We start from the raw sequence: 21,556 nt of genomic DNA, 5'->3' as shown, positions 1-21,556 counted from the left end.
ACCCTTCTGCAAAACTGCTTTCAGATAGAGCCTTTTTGACCTCGCGTTGGCTGTAATCCTAATTGCTGGATGAAACTCAGTTGAGCAGGTTAACGACGCGGAAAAGAAAATTACGAAGTAGCATTGTCTGAATTCATGGAATGAAGGATTAGTAGATCTGCGGCCGTATCTCATGATGACTACTGCCGTTGACCAAGCTGGGAAAGTAATTGGTCATCCTTTGGGATTGGAGCTATGTGAGGCAGAAAGAATTCTCTTATAAGTTATCTATAGAAATTTCCAGCTGGTGGGATGCGTAGGTCCTAGGAGTAACCATGGATACGATAGATACTTTCGACTACGAGTTGAAACATGGCAACGGATCGCTCGATATGATGAACAGTTTCATATGCAAAAAATCTAAACAGATGGCAGATGGACTTAGTTTCGATCATAGTTACCTGTCTGATTCGCTTGCTTTCAAGATATTTTCGTGATGGGAGACAGATTGAGTTCCGCTAGCGCCTGAATATGAACCAGTATTCTACGCCAATCCAAGATAGGACTAGCCAGAAATTTTATCGATAAAGTTTTCTCTTGAATTGTTTGATTTACAGATGAACCGAGATATTACATGACCTCCGAGACTTGATCTTGCGGAGAAAATCGATCTCAATCGTGGCAGGAACACTCCCATTTCGTTTTAAAGCCGGTGGCAGCGGCAATATGGCGGCCATGACCGCAACTCCGCATCACCATCGAAGCACAACGAAAATATCACAGAAACCATTCAAATCACGGCACCTCTCGAAATCCGCACTGAAGGACATTGCCAAGGGAAAGATCGAAAAAGGGGTTAGGAGAACTCCGCACCAACAAGTCATGTCGAAGCTCGACCGCAAGAATCAGGCAAAGCAAAAGCGGTGGGCAAAGGACAAAGAAAATGAGAAAAAGAGCAGCGTGTTCAGTGGCCGAGATGCAGCCCCAAGAATTGTTGCTCTGGTCAATTTGGCAGGCGATGGAGCTTCAGAAAGAGCGGTGGCAAAATTAAATGCCAGTGTTGATATCGATGGACCCGTCTCGCCAGATAAAGGCATGGTGAGAGTGCATGTGGATCGGTTCAAGCAAAGCATACTGTACTTCTGTGCGCAGAGAAGGCTACTGGATGTCCTTGATGCATGCAGAGTGGCCGACTTTGTTGTTTTGGTTCTCTCAGCAACGGAAGAGGTAGACGAGTACGGAGAAGAACTGCTTAAAGCAGTTGAAAACCAGGGTATCTCAAATGTGGTGGCCGTTGCAGAAGGTGTGGATAGCATCGAGCCAGCAAAAAAAAGACCACAGGTTCTCAGCTCACTCAAGTCATACGCGAGTCACTTCTTCCCTTCTGTGGAAAAGATTAATTCACTGGACTCTAGACAGGAGTGTATAAACACAATTCGGTCCTTGTGTACCACAGTCCCAAAAGGGGTCAGATGGAGAGAAGATCGCAGCTGGATGTTAGTCGAGGACATCATGTGGTCAGACTCATCTGATATTACATCCGAGACAAGCACGCTTGATGAAGTAGTTCTGACGGGTGTCGTGAGAGGCAAAGGACTCAACGCAGATCGTCTCCTTCAGATTGGCGACTGGGGTAAATTCCAAATATCGAAAATCACCTCTGCACCTCTTGAAAAGAGCAAGAAAGGAAAAGGGAATCTTATGGCCGTGGATACAGAAGGCCAGGGCGAGGTATTGGCGGAACCAACTGATGATCTTGATGGTTTAGACGAACTTGCACCTGAAGAGGTTGCAATGGAAGATGCTGGCGATTATGCTACATCCTTGCCCCCTTCAGATCGAAAAGGTGTTTTGTTGGATGATCATCACTACTTCTCGGACGAAGAGACTAGAATACCTGACCGTATTCCTAAGCGTCTTCCACGGGGAACATCAAGATATCAATCTGCTTGGTATCTTGACGATGTTTCCGATTCAGGATCTGACCTCACTGACTTCGACGAGGACATGTTCGACGACGTCAAGTCAAAGCGTGAATTTGACCCGGCAGATGGAATGGATGACGTGGATATGGGTGATGCAATGACAGAGGCTGGTCCGTCAGAGTATCCGCGGTCAGAAGCCTTTTTGGACCCTTCACCGGATGATGAAGCTGAGCAGATTGCCGCGTATCGACGGCAACGCCGAGAAGAAGCACAGGACGATCTTCAATTTCCAGACGAGATAGAACTACATCCTAACGTACTTGCTAGAGAGCGTCTGGCCAAGTACAGGGGCTTAAAAAGTCTGCGCACCAGCGAATGGAACACGGATGAAGATAAGATCTATGAGCCTCCGGAATGGCCCCGCCTGTTAGAAGTCTCTGACTATAAAGGCGCACGTAACCGTGTTCTCCGGGAATCGCTTATTGGTGGTGTTCAACCTGGCACTAGAGTCAATATTCACATCTCCGCAGTTTCAGTATCCGTGAAAAAATCTCATGATCCAACAGCGCCACTACCAGTGTTCTCTCTTCTTCGACACGAGCAGAAACGGACTGCAGTAAATTTCAGCATCAATCTCTTGTCCACCGTTTCGAGCCCGCTAAGATCTAAGGATGAACTAATCATGCAATGTGGTCCTCGTCGCTTTATCATCAAGCCTCTACTCTCCGATACAGTGAACACACCAAACAATGTACACAAATTCCAACGCTATCTCCATCCAGGTCATACAGCTATAGCGTCATTCACTGCACCAATAACCTGGGGCTCCGTGCCTACGTTATTCTTTCGTCGAAACGAGTCGACTGGAGATTTGAGCCTTATTGGTACCGGTACTTCTCTTCCACCGTCTACGTCACGCGTTATCGCCAAGCGTGTAGTCTTAACCGGACATCCTTACAAAATACACAAACGTGTTGTTACTGTTCGGTACATGTTCTTTAACAAGGAAGATGTACTGTGGTTCAAGGCGCTGAAACTGTGGACAAAGAGAGGTAGATCAGGATTTATAAAGGAGTCGCTCGGAACTCACGGATACTTTAAGGCTGTCTTTGATGGAAAGTTGGATGCGATGGACGCCGTTGGTGTTAGTCTGTACAAACGAGTTTGGCCACGACCGGCGAGACTGTGGACAATAGTAGAAGACGAGGTAGAAGTCAAAAAACCCCAGCTGGCTGAAGCCACTGATACCATGGCAGAGTAATGCAGAGATCTGCTGCAGTTTGCAGCGAGCGACTGAAAGTCATCAAAAATATATTGGAGACGTTAGAGACGACACGAGAGCAAGAAAATAGATTTCATTTCGTACTTAAGTATTTCGCCGAACAAGTCAAAACTGTGGGTATCAAGGTCGTTCAATCCAGAACCTTCGAATTCATTTATCAGACGCGATTTCAGCCTCGCAACTGCCACAGTACTCTTTCCACCAATTGCTGAGGCTGTCATCTCCACCAGATTCTTGAACGATCTTCTTCGAAGCCCGGCATCTGCCTACCTCCTTTCGTATCCAGCTTTCCCATTCAGCACTTATCGTCTCTTTCTCCACACGTTCAATGACTTTCAATGCCACAAGTAAGTTGTGTCTGTATGTGCCGAAGTTATCCCTGGTTTTTTGCAATCTAGATATTGTCATTGCATCCACGTCTTGTTTTTGGGACTTCGATGTTAGAGGTGGGGATGACGGATCAGTTTGAGCAAGCAAGAAGTTAAAGTTCTCGCGACAGAGTGAGAGCTCCTCCCACTTCGCTGATGACCCGTTCATCTTGGAAGTTGAGATGGATAATTGAGGGGTAGCAAGAGTGTCAAGATCTCTGAGCCAAATGCTGTGGCCGAAACCAGTACTAGGATGTACGCCAATGCCTTTCATGAAGTGCCTAGCCTGACGGTCTCTATACCATCCCCACATATCTTTGTTCGCGAAGTAGAAATTCATCATACTGCTGCAGATAAGAGAAGTCACAAGGATGCTATGTGCGGAGCTAACCTTAGCCAAAGCTTGTGCAAGGTAGATCACAGCTCCAATAACGGCGAGTAGAGCATTAATTGCATAAGTCTTTGACGAACGCATAACGAGAGCACCGATGGAATGTGGGCTGATGTGGTCGCGCGAGGACGTCGGCAGATCCGAAGGAGCTGGACGCAGAATTTCCTTACTTTGCCCAACGTTCCCATAGATCTGAACGGCCTTCCTTGAGTTATTCTGCGCTGAACTCCCCAACGCCGCAATCTGATCCGTTAAGATTTCAACCAAGCTTTTTGCCAAAAGGCCCGCATCAGCAAGGGCTTGCTCTTCCAACAATCTCCGCGTTAACAGAGGGCGTTTGCGCCATTCGATCTTGGCGTAGATGGCGAATTTGCATTTTGACTTTGCGACGTGAGTGAGTACCATCTTGAATATGATACTAAAGTTCCTGGCAGAAGGTAGAAACCATGGTGTTCGTCGCTCCGTGATAACGTAACAAAGATGGTCATTAAATACGTCGATGATTTGCATATCCACGATCTCCCGAGGTTTACCACCTAGTTGCACGGTATATTTGAATTCGCGACGGAAATGGGTTTGCTGCTCCGTTTGAACCCATGGACCTTGCAGCAGATCTGTAAAATGTTATTAGTCTCAATTGAGAAGAGATACGGCAAAACCTTTCACCTACTTTCAGCACCGTTCTCACGGTTAAGCATCTGAAAGACAGTGCTCTTGTCTCCAGCAAGCACATGGAACAGTGCCTTCGCGGTTATATTGAAATCCTTTTCAACAAGTGTTGCAACCATGCCTTGTGGCACGTAATTCACAGGCTGTGCAGGAAGCTTGAACTTTGTCGCATTCTTGCTGACCGGTTTTGACGGATCGGGGAAAAGTGTGCCGTCTATGCGAAATCCTGTTCGGCCATCGCTAGAACGTGTAGCCCCATCCGTAGGCGTGAAAGGCGACACATCTTCCCAGTCGTCCAAACTGGGGCTATCATCATTGGATGCGGCCTCCATCTTGATGAGGTTCTTGATTACTTCTTGCAGACTTTCTGGCTCTGCAGAGTCGGCATTACGGATAAGATAGGTCAGCCGCTTTTGCAGTAGTTTGAGCGGTTCCAGATACGTCCTTAACGTAATACGAGTTGCCCCGTCTACGGAAATATCTGGGCGCAGATGGAGAAATATAAAGTCGCTATCCTTGCCCGGCGCTGCTGTCACTTCACTGATAGCATCGAAGCTGACGCCACTTATCAGCACTAAGCCAAGGTGATGGCTGTAAAAATAAATATGATTCATGGTCACGAATACGCGACCAGGGAACTCGCTTTGATCCGTTGGATTCCATGTCGCACGAAACACCATGATCAATTTGTCTTCGCGCTTAACTTCTGGGAAAAGTGTCCTGAATTGCGCATCCTGGACTTTTAGTGAAAGAGGATAGTAATTCGGATACTCCATTCCAGAGCTGAGCAAACCAATTTGACCAGATCGAGTGATATCTGGAGTCATGCTTACAGTTTTACGGTGCACCAAGGGCGTGGAGGATCCCGAGACAGGTGATGGCGATCTCGCAGATGCAACTCCTGAAGTAAGGGTGCCAGTTGAATCTTGCGGCATATTTGGGCTTGGTGGTTGAGACATGCTTCGACGTCGCTCGACTGATGGTTTCACCTCACCACGCTCTAAACGGTTGAGATATCCCCAGTTGTTCGAGCCCCATACATTGGCCATGATTCCTCCAGGCATTCCCCCATCTATTGCAGCAGAGCCAAGTGATAGATTTTTCTCCCCGCTTACCGCTACTGCAGTCCTGCTTAGGTTGGTAGGAGTGGGAGGATTGGCCAAAGTTGACGGAGCGAGGCTGCTCGGAGGGATCTGGTTGCCCAGAATTGACTTGAAATCTGTTGAGATATTTAACGACGGGGCCAAATTATGTCCTGCAGCACCAAGAGGGAGAACAGTGTGACTTGCTGAAATAAGGCTTGCTATGCCACTCATTGGCGAAGGAGTGCCAGGTGCTGGACTGATACTACCTTTACTTCGGTGTAGATCAAGCTTCTGTAACATACGCTCTCGAGTGCTCTCACCACCTTCTGCTAGCGATCGTCGAGCACCCAGATCAGTACTTGCTCGTGATACAATATTGCTCGGAGGCTCCAGAGTCATGGTATTCGAGCGTTCAACTAATGCATCGTCCTCTGAACGGAGCTCTGGGTTTTTCGCTGCAAATTCAGGTGCAATTGGCGGTGTTACAGCAAAAGCGGCATCAACTGATTTTGAGCCTGCAGCTATTGCTTCTGTACTGGCAGGGTTCTCAAGAGCCTTTCGCTTGGCGACTTCGAATGTTGCAATCCATTCCATAAGCTCGCTCTGAGTTTCGGCTTGGAGTTCCATGGTGGCATCTTTTGTCTTGACCTCGAAGCAGAATCGGCGTTCGTCTTGAAATGCTGGGCGAACTCCACACAATAATACACCAATCTTTTCAGATTCCTCAACTGCGCCAGTACGTGGATTATTTGACAGAGACCCAAAAATGCCATGTCTGACATAATACCACCTCCGGATCCAGAGAGTGCGGGCCGGTTTACCTTGCATTGTCCTTTGAAATAGCCAACCTTGTTTCTCGGTCTTCTCTTCTACTCCGTCACGAGGCTGACAGCGAGTGTCCGGTGCCTGACCGAGGTATGCCACAGTAGATTTGGCGTAGTCATCAAGATCACGGGACGGCTTGATAGCGTTCGCTGCCGCTTCTTCAATAGTTTTCCGAGCCTCTTGTAACTCTTTTTTGAAGACACGCTCCGTGTTTTCCATCTCTTTACTCCAGCCTCGAATGCGGTCAATGTCAAAAGACCACTTTGATAAGTTGCCTGCCAGCGTATCACGCGTGTTCTTCATATCTCTCCATCTATCTGCAAAGATCTTGACAAGTAGCTTGTCTAATGCGGATCTTGCTTGTGGAGCCGCAACGCAGAAGTCCATTGAAGCTTTCAGATATGCTTTTCTAGCCTCGTGCAATTGAAATGCGTCTTCTCTTAGTGCAGAAGGCTCTTTCGTCTTGGATTGAGCGGCATATCGCGCGACTTGAGAGTCAAAGTTCCGCTGACATTGTTCGAGGATTCTTCGATAATTCTTCAGCGATGCTAAATCCGTTTGCAAATATGCTCTAATCGGATCAACGACAGAGCTCTCCACCTTTTTCATCCATTTGATTGTCGACGACCAGAACTCCTTGGCTCCTTCATTGTACCGTTTAAGTGCCAATCCAGTATAGTCGTGATCAAGAACGGCTTCTGAAACTTGCGCTGGGGGTATAGTCCACGATAGATATGTATTTATTATGTTTTCAATTCCAGAGACTTCATTCGACAAGCGACTGGCAGATTTGACGTAATTGTCTAGCCACTTTTCAACGAGGTCAATCTGCTCACCAAAATGTTGTACTGTCGCACGGAAGGTAGGACTATCTAAAGCTGCTTCTTTAAGACTAACAGGACTGTAGGTAGCGTCAGCACCAACAGACCATACAGCAATACAAACATCGATAATGGCGTTCATACATCAAGCTCAGTGGCTTCCCAACTCCCGTCGGCGCAGGAACATGAGACACATGGTCTTCTGCCATAGTGAATGGGGGAAACGAAATAACCGGATCAATGTAGCTGTTAGGCGGTCGTGATCATATTTCGCAGAGGCAGGCATAGAAGCACAAAACGGACGTACAAAAACATACTCGATGTAAATTGAGGTCGTTCCGTCGTTGAAACGCAACGCAAGTACCGCCGCTCCTACTCCGCCTTTCGAAAGCGGACAAAGTTATCTGAGCCAATCAGCACTCAGCATCACCGCCGGCCATTGGCAGAAAAAAAAAGTTGCAATTGCCAAAATTTATTCCGGTTGTGAAATCTAAGAGCTAGACACTTTGCATCTAAATTGATAGCAGGCAAATATGGGCAAAAAACGCCCGAACTTAGAGGCGACGATCGAGGCAAATCCAACAAAAAAAGTCAAAATCCTGGATGAGTCCGACGACGAAGTGACTGACTTGAAGATCAATGAGGACTTTGCGAAGCGATTTGAGCACAACAACAAACGAAAAGAGCTACAAAAATGTACGTGCCTGTGCAAAACACTGCTCTCCTGGTATCTTTAAGGCCCATAAGGAGATCCTGAATGTTGCAGAGCTCTACTGCTCGTTTGTAAACAAACTCTGGCTCTTTGTCTTCTCGACTCTGTTATGGCGTAAATCTGATCTTCTCAATTCTAACATATATGTAGTGGAGGAAAAGTATGGTAAAAATGCAGTCAAGTTCCAAGACGAAGCAACAGACGAGTCAGAATCTTCATCAGATGAAGAAGAGGATGATGACGGCGAGTTTGCAACTGTTGAGTTGGATGCCGAGATCAACGAGACCCTAAAAGCTATCCGCAACAAAGATCCAAGGGTATACGACAAGACCGCTTCATTCTATAAAGATTTTGAAGGAGTAGACGGGATGAACGGGAAAGCAGAACCGAAGCAAAAGCCAATGACATTAAAGGATTATCACCGACAAAATTTACTGGCTAAAGCCAATGGAGATGAAGACCTCGGGGACGAGCCAAAAACATATGTTCAAGAGCAGGCAGATATCAAGAAAGACCTCGTCAAAGCATTGCAAGAAGCTGCAGATGAGGCTGCTCAATCAGATGACGAGGAAGAATTCTTAACCGTGAAAGAGAAACCCGCCGAAACCGTTCAGCGGGTCTTACCAGATCCAGCAACTGCAGACAAAGACCCGGAGACATACCTTTCCAACTTCTTCGCGGCGCGAGCGTGGGTGCCAACCAGTGATTCGCGCTTCGCGCATTTGGAATCCGATGACGATGAAGAGGATCGCCGAGCAGAAGAGTTTGAGACTGCTTACAATTTGCGCTTCGAAGATCCGGAGGTATCAAATCAGAAGCTTGTATCGCATGCTCGCGATGTTGTGTCGCAGTTCAGTGTGCGCAGGGAGGAGAAGAGCGCCCGCAAAAAGGCGCGTGAACGAGCACAAGAAAAGAAGGCCGCCGAGAAGGCAGAACGTGAGGCGGAGAAAGCTCGGTTACGAAAGCTTAAGGTGGAACAAATGGAAAAGAAGGTTGAAATGATCCGAAAAGCAGCTGGTGGTCGTGAGGTTAACATTACAGATTGGGCAAACGTTCTGGAAGAAGATTGGGATGACTCTCGTTTTGATGAGGAAATGCGGAAACGATTTGGTGATGAATACTATCAGCAATCCGATCGGGACGATAGCTCTTCAGACGATGATAAAGCCGAAAGTAAGGAAGGGGAAGAAAAGGAGAAGAAGGGAAAGAAGCGAAGGCCGAAGAAGCCAACTTGGGACGATGACATCGATATCAAGGATCTGATCCCAGACTTTGTCGAAGACGAAAAAGTTTCGCTCTCTGAGGGTGACGAAGAAAAAGAAGTTACGGATAAGTCAGCCAAACAACAAAAGGCTGAAAAGAAAGCATCTAGTCGACGAGATCGTCGCATAATCGAGTCTTTGGTGGATCAGTCCCTTGCGTTGACTGACCATCTGCCACAAGGAAAGGATGATGGCCTCCGCTTCACATACCGCGAAACGTCACCGACTACATTTGGGCTTACACCGTTGGACATTCTCGCAGCTGACGATGCCCAACTCAACCAGTGGGCCGGTCTCAAGAAGCTCGCGACCTTCAGAGATCCGAAAAAGAAGGAAAAAGATAAGAAGCGACTTTCGAAGAAGGGTAGACTCAGGGAATGGAGAAAAGAGACCTTTGGCAGCAAAGACGGACCAAAGCTGGACGATTGGTATGTGGGGGGTGCTCCAGCGCATACGGACAAGGCCAAGGAAAATGACGGTGGCGATGGGGTGAACATCAAGGATGGGACTCGCAAGAAGCGCAGGAGAAGCAAGAAGAAGGCAGGCGTTGAAGCGTGAGATGATGTTGAAGATGTGGTTCGGTTCAATTCAGCAGATGAGAACAGAATGAGCGGTCAACGTAGTCCTAACTTGAAAAAGAAGGGAGTGGCCCGCGATATCTAGCATATTTTGCTGAGGCATTGGTATAAAATGCATTCATGGCTCTTCAGGCTCGTTGGATTCATCCTGTATTCTTCGGGGACCAAGGTTCGTAGTTGTGGCCTCGCTTCTCGCTCTGTATCTAGTAACCTATGCGTACGTGCTTCTACGTAAATTATGCTTCCTCTGCACATTATGCAATCATACGTAAATCAAGGTGTTGCGAGTTACGATGAAGACTAGGGCGCTGGCGTAGGCGGTATGGGTTTTTAGGAGAGCAAAACGTAACGTTGAAGATCCGAGCAGCCATCAAAAGCATCACGTGGTCTGACGGAGGTATTTGGGAGTAGAACATGCATAGTCTCCGCTGATGCTGTCGCTGTAGCCTCGTGCACCGTGACCGTGTCTTGTCTGAAGTTTTAGTTTGGGTGCCAGCATACCTGTGCTAGAGGTCTTGTGATTGGTCGCCTGGATCGGGTCGTAGACCATGTCAACGCCGCATCTCGAGAAGGCAGATTCAGTCCTTCGACCACAATCTCCAATTCCAGGCTTCCATAATATCAACATGGCCAGCTGATCCGATACCCGCTACTGAACGCCCCTACCCATATGAAGACTCCTTCAAGATAGCCAAAAAGCCTCTCTATCCTGCCTACGAAGGCCCTCTGTTCTGCTCTCCCTCCTAGTGCTGCCCAACATGCTCAACTATGCAGCCGGTCACCATGGCGCCGGCGCGACATCGACGCACCCCGGCATGTTTGCGCCGGGAACTAAAGTCCAGGTTGGCAAGCATAGAGTGGTAGTTGAAAAGTATCTATCAGAGGGTGGCTTTGCCCACGTATACCTCGTTCGCGACCCACAGGGCGATCCACGATTCAATCCTGCGGTGCTTAAACGAGTCGCGGTGCCGGATAAAGAAGCGTTGGCGAATATGAGAACAGAGGTGGAAACTATGAAGAAGCTCAAGGGCCACAAACACATCGTTACGTATATAGACTCTCATGCGAGCCAGCTGCAACAGGGGGGATATGAGGTCTTTCTGCTTATGGAATTTTGCAACGGTGGTGGATTGATCGATTTCATGAACACCAGATTGCAACACAGGCTCACAGAGCCTGAGATTCTCAACATATTCTCGGACGTTGCGCTGGGTGTTGCATGCATGCACTACCTAAAGCCTCCTTTGCTCCACAGGGATCTCAAAGTCGAGAATGTCCTCATCACAACGTCGGGCAACAGCAGGGTTTACAAACTCTGTGATTTCGGAAGTACGGCACCACCCAGACCAGCGGCGACAAATGCTGCAGAAGGACGTTTGATTGAGGATGATATCCAACGTCACACAACGCTGCAATACCGCAGCCCGGAAATGATCGATGTGTATCGACGGCAGCCGATTGACGAGAAGAGCGACATATGGGCCTTGGGTGTCTTACTGTACAAGCTTTGCTATTATACTACACCATTTGAGGACCAAGGCCAAATGGCGATACTTAACGCAAGCTTCAAGTTCCCGAGCTATCCTTCGTTCTCAGAAAGGCTGAAGAAACTGATCTGTGAGCACTCCAATGGAAACAAAGTCCCAAATACTAATAATGTGCACTAGCATCGATGTTGCGTGAGAACCCTCAGCAGAGACCAAATATCTACCAAGTCGTTCGTGAGGTCTGCTCAATGCGGAATGTGGATTGTCCGATACAGGACATATATGCTACGAGGACAAGATCGGAGACACGAATTCACGAGCAATTGCCTTCAACAGCTTCAAATGTGACTTCGCCGCCTGTGGTGGGATTATCCAAGGTGAAATCTGCAGATCTGCCATCTCAGACACCTATACCAGACATTACCCCAATGCGAAGAGGCCGTCCAAATAACCCAGGCCAAGCCCTCAGTTTATCTGCCAGAGCGACACCAGCAGGTTCTAGAGGAACTAGCAGTGATCCATTCGCTGCTCTTGATTCCAAGGACTTCAAGGTTCGATCGGCGGCGGCGGATGAGCTCGCGGCAAAATTCCCATCGTTAGATGAATTTTCGCTGTTACATGATCAAGGAGCTAAATTTGAATTCGGCGATCTCACGTCAGCTGCACCTAAGCAAGAAGGTATCAACAAACGAGTGACAGAAGCGCTTGCAGACGAAGCGTTCGGCCAAGCCGTAAATCAGCTGAGACTAGGACCAACAGAATCCGCACCCACGAGTAAATCAAGCAGCACCACTGATCTGAAACGAGCGACATCAGTTAGGCAAACTGAGCCCAAACTCGTGCCATCACTAGCAGAGACGCGTTCGCAGCCTCAAAATATATATGAGCCTGCGCCAGTGCAAAAGCGTTCAACAATGGTCTCGACCGGCGTCCAGACATCTCCTCCTCCCTCTCCGTCTCCACCGAAACGGTTTGACCTCAGCTCCAGAGCTCCAATCTGGCGTGTTCCTCAGCATCCTTCCGACTCCGAACGATCGTCAAGTCAGCCAACGTCACGACAGCCCATCAGCTCCTTTGATGCTGAGCTGCCGCCCAGGCCTGAGAAAGGAGGTCACAGGTCACACTTACTCGATCGGCATAAAACGAAATCACAAACATTATATGCACATTCGCCTTCCTCATCACGACCATCTTTGGAAGGCCAGAGGCCAACAGCAGCAGATCTGGAAGACCCGATCAGTCGCTCAAAATCTGCGAATGCACGACCAAGACCCTCTAGTGTTTATCTTGACTCGAATTTAGACTACTTGAAGGAGCGCGAATCATCGAGGGAGAACGCATCTGTTGCAGTGCATCGGCAAGATTACTCTTCCGCAGTTATGGATGATTCCTCGGATGATGACGGCCCGGAGAACCCAGACTCAAACATAAATTTCTTACGCGATCTCGAAGGTAGTTCGAACAAGAGGCAGAGCAGACGACGTAGCAGCGGGAAGTCTCATCGCAAGAGTATCCCTTCGATATCACTTTCCGGAACCAAGAGCATCATTACCGGCAAGTTCAGCGACGCATTCAAGAAGTTCGAAGGCAACGCACAGAATCATGAAAGCGAAGCACGTGAAGATGAGCTCGTACGCAATCGCGTATTGACGCCAATCACCGGGTCAGAGGCGACAGGCACAAGTGGACGTAGCGATGAGGCAGCACCGCTGGAACAGACTGAAGACCTTCCTCCCGAAGTGCGACGTGAACTGGAGCGGCAGCAACTTGAACGCGAGGAAGCGCGAGTCGCAGCAGCCGCGGCTGCCTACAAGAGCCGCCTCGCTAACCCATCAGAAAGATTAGCTACGCAACAGAAAGGTTCGGCAATACAGAACCGGGTTCGAGACCTTCTGGAGAGTACCAAGGAGGTCCAGGTTACGCGCACGGCTGAAGGCTATGGCCGCTTTACAGAAGGCAATGGAGGTCAGCAACGCAGTTCCCATGTTGATCGACCACCGGTTGCACGGAAGCCTGTCGGCATGTCCAAGCCAGCGGTAACGAATTCGACGGGGCCAAAGCCGATTGTTGCACCAAAGCCGAAAATGTTGCGGACCGGGGGAGCGTCGCAAACGGTAACGGATCCTTCAGATGAAGATTGGGAAGCCAGTTTCCAGAGGAGATATCCAAGTCTTGCGGGGTTGGAGATGGTCGAGACAGACATTCGACCAGCGACGAGGGTCAAGGATGTGTAAGAGGCCTAGAGTAAGACGTACCTTGCATGCATCTGAGTTCTGATCCGTGTAGCCTACCAAGAGTGCGGTAGATCCATGAACCGTGTGTGTGTGTGCATAAAGACCAGTCATCGTGCAGCGAACAAGTCACGCATGACGAATGGCCACGGTCAAAGGGAGCGACGTTTGGAAGCTTTCCTGGTAGGAAGCTTGGGTTGTGATGAGCATAGATACACGCAAACAAACCAAGATGAACGTTGATATAACATTGCATGTAAGCAATGTGAGAGGCCCGAAATGTTTCCAACGCCGCTCTCTTTGCGTGTTCGTCTCGAGACCTAGCGCTCTTAGCTAGGAGCGACGGCATCGACGGGGCGGGAGGCCGTCGGGTGATCCCGAGTAAAACATCGCGTGGTGCTCCTTAGGCAGCAAGGCTGAACACTCTTAGGCTGAACACTCTTGGGCTCTTAGGCTCTCAGGCTTCTTCTTCAGCCACACCAAGTGACGTTTCGCGACGGTGTGGCGCGCGTCTGCCTGTACAGTCTACCAAAGTGAGTGAGGGCGAGAAACCTGGGGTGACATTTTAATGCCTCTTTTTTTCCCCACGCCTGCGCAAATCCCCTCCCTTCCCCGAGCAGGCTTGCTGGTCTAGCATTCAACGGTCCTTTTGTTGACTGGCCAGGATTTTCCTCCGGCGCACGCAGTACATGCCTCGTCTTTGTACAAGGGAACGATCCGTCGCGTGACTTCCTTCTGCTGCGTGCCGGCCTCGCAAAAACGACCAGCCTAAGCCCCTCTCTCCGTTTTTAAACTCCGCACGAGTTGTACACGCGGCGCTGCGCACGCCCATTCTCTGCTCCCTTCCTCCTATCTTTGCAAGAGAAACTCTCTCCCTCTCCCAAGATCGATCGATACTCTCGTCGTCCTAACCCTGCACCTGCACGTTGAAGATCCTGTGAACCGGGAACTCATTGCAAAATCGTTCCAGCTCTTGGAGGAGGAGGAGGAGAAGGAGAAGAAGAAGAAGAAGAGGAAGAGGAAGAAGCGAGCCATGAAAGAGCTGGATAAGGCAGCGCAAGCTGCCGTGCGTGAAATCAACCGCAAACTGCAACAGCAGCTTAGGAACGACTGGGAATTTCCAGACCCTTCCGCTTTACCACAAGGCGTGCCACCTCTGCAAAACCAGGATCCGGATATCTCTCCTGCTTCTCATGGCAGTGCGAGTCCTCCAAGAACGCCAGAGAATGGTCCGAATTTGAGGGAGAGATATTATGGGACAACAGACGATTCATCGGATGAAGAAGCGCATATGATTGAGAGCATGTATGCGTTTGACTCACCAGACACTGTGGGGGACGAGATCGACAGGAAGGTCACTGCGAGAAGGAAAAGAAGGAAGAAGGAATTGCAGGAAGAATTGCAGTACAATCCCGGTCTGTGCTTCTTTCTAAGAAGAAGAAATGCGTGGACTGGTGCCGTTCCGAAGACGAGAATCAAGCACGCGGCAGAAGTACCGCAACACCTGCCAGCGACGAGTTCGGATTCGAGTCCCATAGGCACCCCGCTTTCCGTGTCTTCGGTGCCCGCAGAAAATGCAACAGGATCTATGGAGGGTGTTGAAAACACCTCAACTTCGCACACGGATTCAATCACCAGCATTTCACCTTGGATACCTCCCTCACACGCACCAATCTTCCAACCTCCAAAAGATCCCGACTCATTAATTGATGTCCTGATCCCTCTCGCTCCACCTTTAATACCACCTTCGAACCCTGTGCGTATGTCCCTCACCTCACGCTCGCAATCAGAGCTCTACGGGAAAATCGTGCGAGATTCAAGGACACCAGCCATTCCCATCAATCTGGCGGACATGACACGCATCATCGTACAAGGATGGAAAGACGAAGGCAATTGGCCACCGCGAGGGACGGCTCCAGAGCCCAGCATTGCCTCGAAGCGGGGAGCTCCTAATGCGGGAAATAAATTTGCCAGATCCAAACGGGATGACGGTATATTAGCAAACCATCCTCATTTGCAACGGGGCGTTGAGGGTATGAAGAGGGTATTTCGGCTCAGCAACGGAAGTCATCATGACTCCGATGGATCCAAAGCCGCAAACGCTCCCGTGAGTCCTAAAAGTCCCAAATACGATCTGTCGGGTGCTTTTAGAAGCCATTGAACAAAGGAATCACGCAGGATTCACGAAATTCGATGAATAAGGATCCTTGACTCAGTACTGTGGAAAAGAATTTCGATTGTTAAAGCGAAAAGAACGTGAGAGTGAGCTTTTTCCGCTCCTTCTCCCTGCGGAACTGGAAATATCTTTCCTCGAATGAACCCTGCCATGTTCCACATTCGAGCACTTTTCTTCGACCATGTATCCAATCACACAATTTGTTCGAGTGACCGCGGTCAGCTCCATAATTTAAGTACCTCTGCTCATTCTCTGCGAGAGGGCAGGATGAGCCTTGCCCGTCTATCAGAGCTGCTCTTGCTCAACGCCGTCCTCAATTTCTGGTTGGTCTCGGTATGGGGTTTCTGCGCTGGTGTATTCCAGGGCACGTCTTTCGGCACCATCTTCTTCCCTATTCAAGGCCTGAGCCTCTTCAGACCATGATACCCCTCGAGTTTGCATGTAGATAACAATTACCTATCCATGAGCGTAAGCATACTTTGAAGATTAATGCTAGTTTGAACATTGATTACCTTCCACACTGCAACGGCAATGGTGACTAGTAGTAACAACCCCGCCATGAGGCGCTCTTCACTCTGCCAGCTATCAAAGCAACTGCGCTGCCTGTTGTACATCTTCACACACGCATCTGCACCTCTCTCTTTGTTCGGGAATGGATAAGCTTTATCAACAAGGCTGTGCAGTCCACAACATTGGAATGCATCCTGAATTTTACCGATAATTGCATTCTTCTCCTTAAACATCGCCAGCCACCGCTCATCAAGTCCGCACCTCAGCCCGCTCACCGGCGAAATATGCGTGCCTGCCAAAGTTGCGAGCACAGCTTCGTACACAAAGAGCAGGATGACCCCATAGTGGGACAGCAAACCTTTCGAGCCCACCTTTGGTGACCATAGAACCGTGGAACGTGAATTGCCCTTGTTTGCATCGCCCGTCAACGCTTCCAGAACGACGCCCGCGATCGCTGGAAGCGCCAGCGTGAATGCAGCCAGAGCTGCTGGGATAGGCAAGCGGTGCTCTTGGATCGTGTAGAGTGCGTACACAGCAACGCACGTCAGCGCGACGAGGTAGATGGCGCTGAAAACGACGTACGCCCGTCTCCCTGAAGGCGGCATTGTCCAAGAAGTCAAGGTGAAGACGAGCTTCGAATGCCTTCTTCTTCTTCTTCTTCTTCTTCTTCCTCCTCCTTTTTTTTGCTTTCACTCTTATTTCCTAGTAGCTTTCTTTCTTTTCTGTGATGTGGTTGAGTGCGAACGGCCTGTCCACGGCTGTGGGGAAAGGTGAAAGAAGACGAACGTTCATGCCGGCGAAAATGCTTGCCACAACCTGCGTGCAATTCTCATGCCTTGCGGTGACTCCCTTTGGAGGAGTCGGCGCATGTATGCATGCATAAATGGTGCCAGCCTTGCGTGTCAACCCCGCAAGCGACCGCTCGCCAGGCCGCATGAAGGGGGGATGTCTGGTTTGCTTCTCCGGAAGACAGAAGCGCGAAAGGATGATTGGACGGTGTGAGGCCTGAGGATCGCCCACGTCCTTCCCTGATGAAATTCATATGATGATGCTATGGAGCTGTGGCTTGAATACGGACGATGTGCAGTCTAAGCAGTAGTTCAGGGATGCACGCATACTGGTGCCAAAACCACTTTGCCGCGTTGTAGCTGACCCATCAAATCCGAAGAAAAGAGCGTGCGCTCGGCGCCCAATTGGGGCGAAAGGACCAGAGAACAAATAGCTTTGAGTGCGTCATTAGGAATCAATTTCAATCGACAGGGCGATTCAACGACTATCTTAGCGACGAGAAGGTTTGCTCCGAGGACTTTTCACCACCCTCGCTCCCTTCGTCTTCTCACTGCCTAAACCCCTTCTCTGCATCCTTGCGGCCTTCATTCCACCACCGCGCCCTTTGAAATTCGCACCACCTCTCTGCCCCTGCATTTGCTTATTAAAAGCCTTTTTCACTTCTGCCTCATCGATGTCCATCTCATCTCCTTCGTCTTCATCGTCGTCTTCCCCCTTGCCCCTCTTGTTGGTAAACTTAATCTTTCCGGCCTTACCCTTGCGAACGCCCATATCGCGACTCTTGATCGCTGCGACGTAAGCATTGATACCACTCTCCAGATCCATGGCATCATCATTGTCGACACCATCGTCGACTGTTCCCGATTCAACATTGCCATCCTCATCGAACACGAGCTTGCCATCAAGATCCATCTTGACCTTCTTCTTTTGAGCCGGCGGTTGTCGTTGCTTGACAGGCTTTGTACTTGAGATGTGCCCAAGAGCTCGCTTGTCAAGAAGATCGAGTGGTTCATCCTCGTCCTCGACGATGTATGTCTCTTGTTTCTTGCCAGCTCCCTTGTGGCGACGCTGCCTGCCCAGAACTTCATCGTCGGAGACATCAGAGGCCTCGCTGTCATCTTCGCTTCCATAAACTGCCTCGTCGTACTCGCTGGCAAACTTGCCTTGCTTTCTCTGCGCTTCCGGTGACACGCTTCGCTCCTTCGTGTCATCGTTCTCCTCGCCCATTGCCTTCTTTTTCTTCTTTGCTCGTTCCTTGCGCTTGCGAATGTTGGTAATGAGCTTGTGGTCCTCCGCAGGCGTGTATTTCTCAATCTCTTGGAAGCCATATTTGCCAATCAGACGCTCGAAGATGTGCTTTACCTTCGCCTGCAGATGGCCCTTGTGTTCCTTGGAGTAAGTCAGATAGATCGGAATGAGCTCTTTCAGCATAGGGTGCACAATTTCCTTGTCCAAACTGATAATGCAGACCTTGCTGAAGCCAAGTGCTGAGCGAACAATTTCTCTGTTTGGATTTTGCAGGAAAATATTGACCGTCTGCACAAGCTCCGTGATCGTTTCACGGTCTAACTTCGTGTGAAATTCGTGCAGGATTCTCGTCAATGCCAGGATCGTAGCGCTAATGGAGTGTGGCACCGAGCCGGCAAGGCCTGCAGATACCATAGTGAAATACTCGACCAGACTGGCTTCCGTTGGAGGTGCATCGGCAGGCATATTTGGTACCCTCGACTGCTGGATCGTGCCTCCACCCATTATCTTTTCACCCATAGCTACGAGCATGTCGAAAGCTTCAGCTCGCGTTTTCTCATTTGTCTCTTTTGTACATAGGACGACTTCTGGAAGCACTGCTGGGATGAAGTACAAGTCTGTAGGAGGCAAAGTACGAATAATCTGCAAAATCGCGGCTAGCCGTTGTCTTCTCGCAGCCGCCTGTGTTTTGATGCTTGTTTGGAGAAGTAAAGCCTGTAGCTCTTCGTTTCGCTCCTGCAGAGCCAATTTTCCCACATCCGTTTCGGCAAGTCGAGGGATAAGTTTGTATGCCTTTTTCTGAAGATTCGAGTCTTCTCTTTGCAGCACCACAGAGGCGACCTTGAAAAGAGTTCCTAAACTGTCACGTGGGAGGTAGGCTGCAATGGTGATGACCAAATCCATGAGTGTGTGGCTCATAGGCGGCATTCGGTCATTCCCTTGTTTGCCTGTTCCATTCTTGTCTGCTTCAGAAAGAGAGGACTCCAGCAACGCAATCACTCGAGAAAATGTTTCTGTCAAATCCTTCTCGGGAATGATACCTAGATACGCATCTATGCATTGCAGTACTGGACCACGATATGTAGGTAGAGTCTGGGTATAGACGTTGAACAACACAGCAAGAAGGTTGTTTGAGAACGTTGCCAGGTGCTGGAGATTCTTCCGGGCGTCATCTTTCGTGACGCGGAGCAGCCGTAAGGCTTTATCGTCATTGTCCAGGAGCATAAGGCTTTTGTTTGACTCCACTAGCAGCTGGAGAGAGCGGCAAATATCCGTGCGCAGGTTGACTTGCTGATAGAGAAGATTTGATATTAGCTCCGCGAAGCTTTGATCGAAAGACTGCTGTAAATCAATCGGCAGATCACAGTATCCAGGAAGACAAGCCCATATTTGGTGCACGAGGGTCTCGTAAATTTTGATGTCCATAGTTTTCTCCCTTTCTCCATGGTCCATAACTTTTTGAAACAGCTTTTCGCTGACGGGTACGAGGTCCGATCGAAAGTGCGCCAATTTCGTATTGCGAACCGAAACACGCAGTATCGGCAACAACCAAGCTCTACCGGGCTCGCTGCTGTTTGTTGCTATGTTCAGCGGTAAAAGATTGAAAACAGCCTCAGGGCCCATGGCTGTAATGGCCTTTCCAATAACATCGTCTGCCTCCTTCTTTCCATGAAACGAGTCCAACGTTCGAAGATCTCCAATAGCTTTCAAAGCAGGAAGGAGTATTGGATTTGATTGCCAACGGAGGTTCTCAAATGCCGCTGCAACAACTTGGAACACCTCTTGCCACGCAGTCTGGTACTTCACACTCAGCAAATTTGTGACAGTTTTTGCCACCTTCTCGAGAGTTTTCTCGTCCATAACAGACGGTTCAAGTATGACAGAAACTGGTATGCAATTGACCAGAAGAGATATCAAACATTCCGAGGCGGAGACACGAATGTTGTGTGACGGTGAGCTCAGAAATTCTGAGATCTTCGTGAACACGGTCGGTAACTTCTGGAACGCTTCGTCAGGTTCCATTTGCGCGTAAACATCGTAGCCTCGAGAGACCACCGCGATCCAAGGCGGAAGCAATTGCCCATCGCTCGGAGACGGCTGCAGCTGATCCAAAATTTCCAGCAAATGTGGTAGCTTCGCGCTCGACACTTCGTTGGCCATGCCCGAAAACATTACCTCGAACACTTCAAAAGCCGCAATAGTGAGGTATTCATTCGTTGATCTGGCAATGCTCAGCAGTGCATCGCACAGAGCATCCAGTTTACGGCTCGGCCAGCCGCCGGATGCGCTTGCAACCGTCTTCACAAGCTGAAGCGCATGCATCAAGCTCGGCGTGTGTTGATGGACATCTTTGCTGTGCTTTCTGTGTCTTTTTGTTGCCTCAACCCCCTCGCTCAGCGTTTTCAAGGAGCTTTCAGCGCACATGTCCGCAGCAGGATGATCTAGACTTGGGCTTGGCGGAGGATTTTTCAGAACCACAGTGATCGCGTCAAGAGCCCGTTTTCGCACCTTGGGCCTGTGGTCCACAGCGATCGTCAAGAGACCAGCGACAGCCCTGCGAGGGCTGATCTGGCTCGCTGGTAGCGCCCATGCCTGAGAGTCCTGGACCACAAGCAGCGATTCGAGGCATCCTATGGACGGGCGAAGTAGAGGAGCATCAGACTCCTTGTGCGTCAGTGCCGTAGCGAGCTTCTGCAGTATGTGCGTGAACTTCGAGCGAAGTAGCGGCGCCGGCACGCTTGGTGTTATGAGGTCGAGCAAGTACACAATGGAGGTCGCAACGTCCTTGTTCACGATGTTCTTATCCGAAGATATGAACTGGTCGAGAAGCGAGAGAAGAGCAGCAAAGTAAGCTGTAGGTGTGAATTCGGATTTTGAATCGCGAAGAGTGTCCTCCACTGCTGAGAGGACCACGCGGGTCTAAGTTGCACATGTTAGAGCTGTTGTAATTGTACTGGCTCCTTTCGCCTCGCCGCTGAGAAACTGACCTCCTGTTGATTCTGCAGCTTAGGAGAAGAACGAATCTTCTCCAGTCGCTGCTCGAGGGCGGGATCCATCGCGAACTTTCCGCAACGGTTGTCTTTGCTCAGGTTTGTATGGCCAACATAAAACTTTTGAAATGCCTCGACCGCCAATCGATAAGACCAATCAGGTTAGCCTGGTTAGCCACGCCCCTACCAGATATTAGATACCGTAGTGCTTCATCAGCTTGAGGGCAA

General features: G+C 49.5%; 7 protein-coding genes across 7 annotated transcripts; 4 read left to right on the top strand and 3 right to left on the bottom strand.

Moving 5' to 3' along the window:
- The first annotated feature begins 615 nt into the window (after positions 1–615).
- PV09_02741 (uncharacterized protein) lies at positions 616–3,311 on the top strand. The gene has a single exon (XM_016355832.1). The coding sequence runs from the start codon at positions 706–708 to the stop codon at positions 3,163–3,165; it is 2,460 nt and encodes an 819-aa protein (XP_016216138.1). The 5' UTR covers positions 616–705; the 3' UTR covers positions 3,166–3,311.
- PV09_02740 (uncharacterized protein) lies at positions 3,240–7,658 on the bottom strand. The gene is made up of 3 exons (XM_016355831.1): positions 7,490–7,658; positions 4,616–7,425; positions 3,240–4,559 (listed from the first exon to the last, which is right to left on the bottom strand). Exons 1-3 carry the CDS (start codon positions 7,552–7,554, stop codon positions 3,337–3,339), a joined length of 4,098 nt encoding a protein of 1,365 aa, XP_016216137.1. The 5' UTR covers positions 7,555–7,658; the 3' UTR covers positions 3,240–3,336.
- PV09_02739 (uncharacterized protein) lies at positions 7,395–10,149 on the top strand. Its single transcript, XM_016355830.1, has 2 exons — positions 7,395–8,041; positions 8,208–10,149. The coding sequence occupies exons 1-2, from the start codon at positions 7,879–7,881 to the stop codon at positions 9,875–9,877; spliced, it is 1,833 nt and encodes a 610-aa protein (XP_016216136.1). The 5' UTR covers positions 7,395–7,878; the 3' UTR covers positions 9,878–10,149.
- A 337-nt stretch (positions 10,150–10,486) lies between these two features.
- PV09_02738 (uncharacterized protein) lies at positions 10,487–13,890 on the top strand. The gene is made up of 2 exons (XM_016355829.1): positions 10,487–11,514; positions 11,565–13,890. Exons 1-2 carry the CDS (start codon positions 10,656–10,658, stop codon positions 13,616–13,618), a joined length of 2,913 nt encoding a protein of 970 aa, XP_016216135.1. The 5' UTR covers positions 10,487–10,655; the 3' UTR covers positions 13,619–13,890.
- A 309-nt stretch (positions 13,891–14,199) lies between these two features.
- Positions 14,200–16,299, top strand: PV09_02737 (uncharacterized protein). The gene has a single exon (XM_016355828.1). It carries the CDS (start codon positions 14,649–14,651, stop codon positions 15,774–15,776), a length of 1,128 nt encoding a protein of 375 aa, XP_016216134.1. The 5' UTR covers positions 14,200–14,648; the 3' UTR covers positions 15,777–16,299.
- PV09_02736 (uncharacterized protein) lies at positions 15,831–16,971 on the bottom strand. Its single transcript, XM_016355827.1, has 2 exons — positions 16,304–16,971; positions 15,831–16,247 (listed from the first exon to the last, which is right to left on the bottom strand). Exons 1-2 carry the CDS (start codon positions 16,904–16,906, stop codon positions 16,077–16,079), a joined length of 774 nt encoding a protein of 257 aa, XP_016216133.1. The 5' UTR covers positions 16,907–16,971; the 3' UTR covers positions 15,831–16,076.
- A 539-nt stretch (positions 16,972–17,510) lies between these two features.
- Positions 17,511–21,408, bottom strand: PV09_02735 (uncharacterized protein). Its single transcript, XM_016355826.1, has 2 exons — positions 21,326–21,408; positions 17,511–21,257 (listed from the first exon to the last, which is right to left on the bottom strand). Exons 1-2 carry the CDS (start codon positions 21,392–21,394, stop codon positions 17,580–17,582), a joined length of 3,747 nt encoding a protein of 1,248 aa, XP_016216132.1. The 5' UTR covers positions 21,395–21,408; the 3' UTR covers positions 17,511–17,579.
- Positions 21,409–21,556: the final 148 nt, after the last annotated feature.

Source organism: Verruconis gallopava, assembly GCF_000836295.1.
Source record: "Verruconis gallopava strain CBS 43764 unplaced genomic scaffold supercont1.7, whole genome shotgun sequence".
Classification (NCBI taxonomy): Eukaryota; Fungi; Ascomycota; class Dothideomycetes; order Venturiales; family Sympoventuriaceae; genus Verruconis; species Verruconis gallopava.
This window is presented reverse-complemented; position numbering and strand designations above follow the sequence as displayed.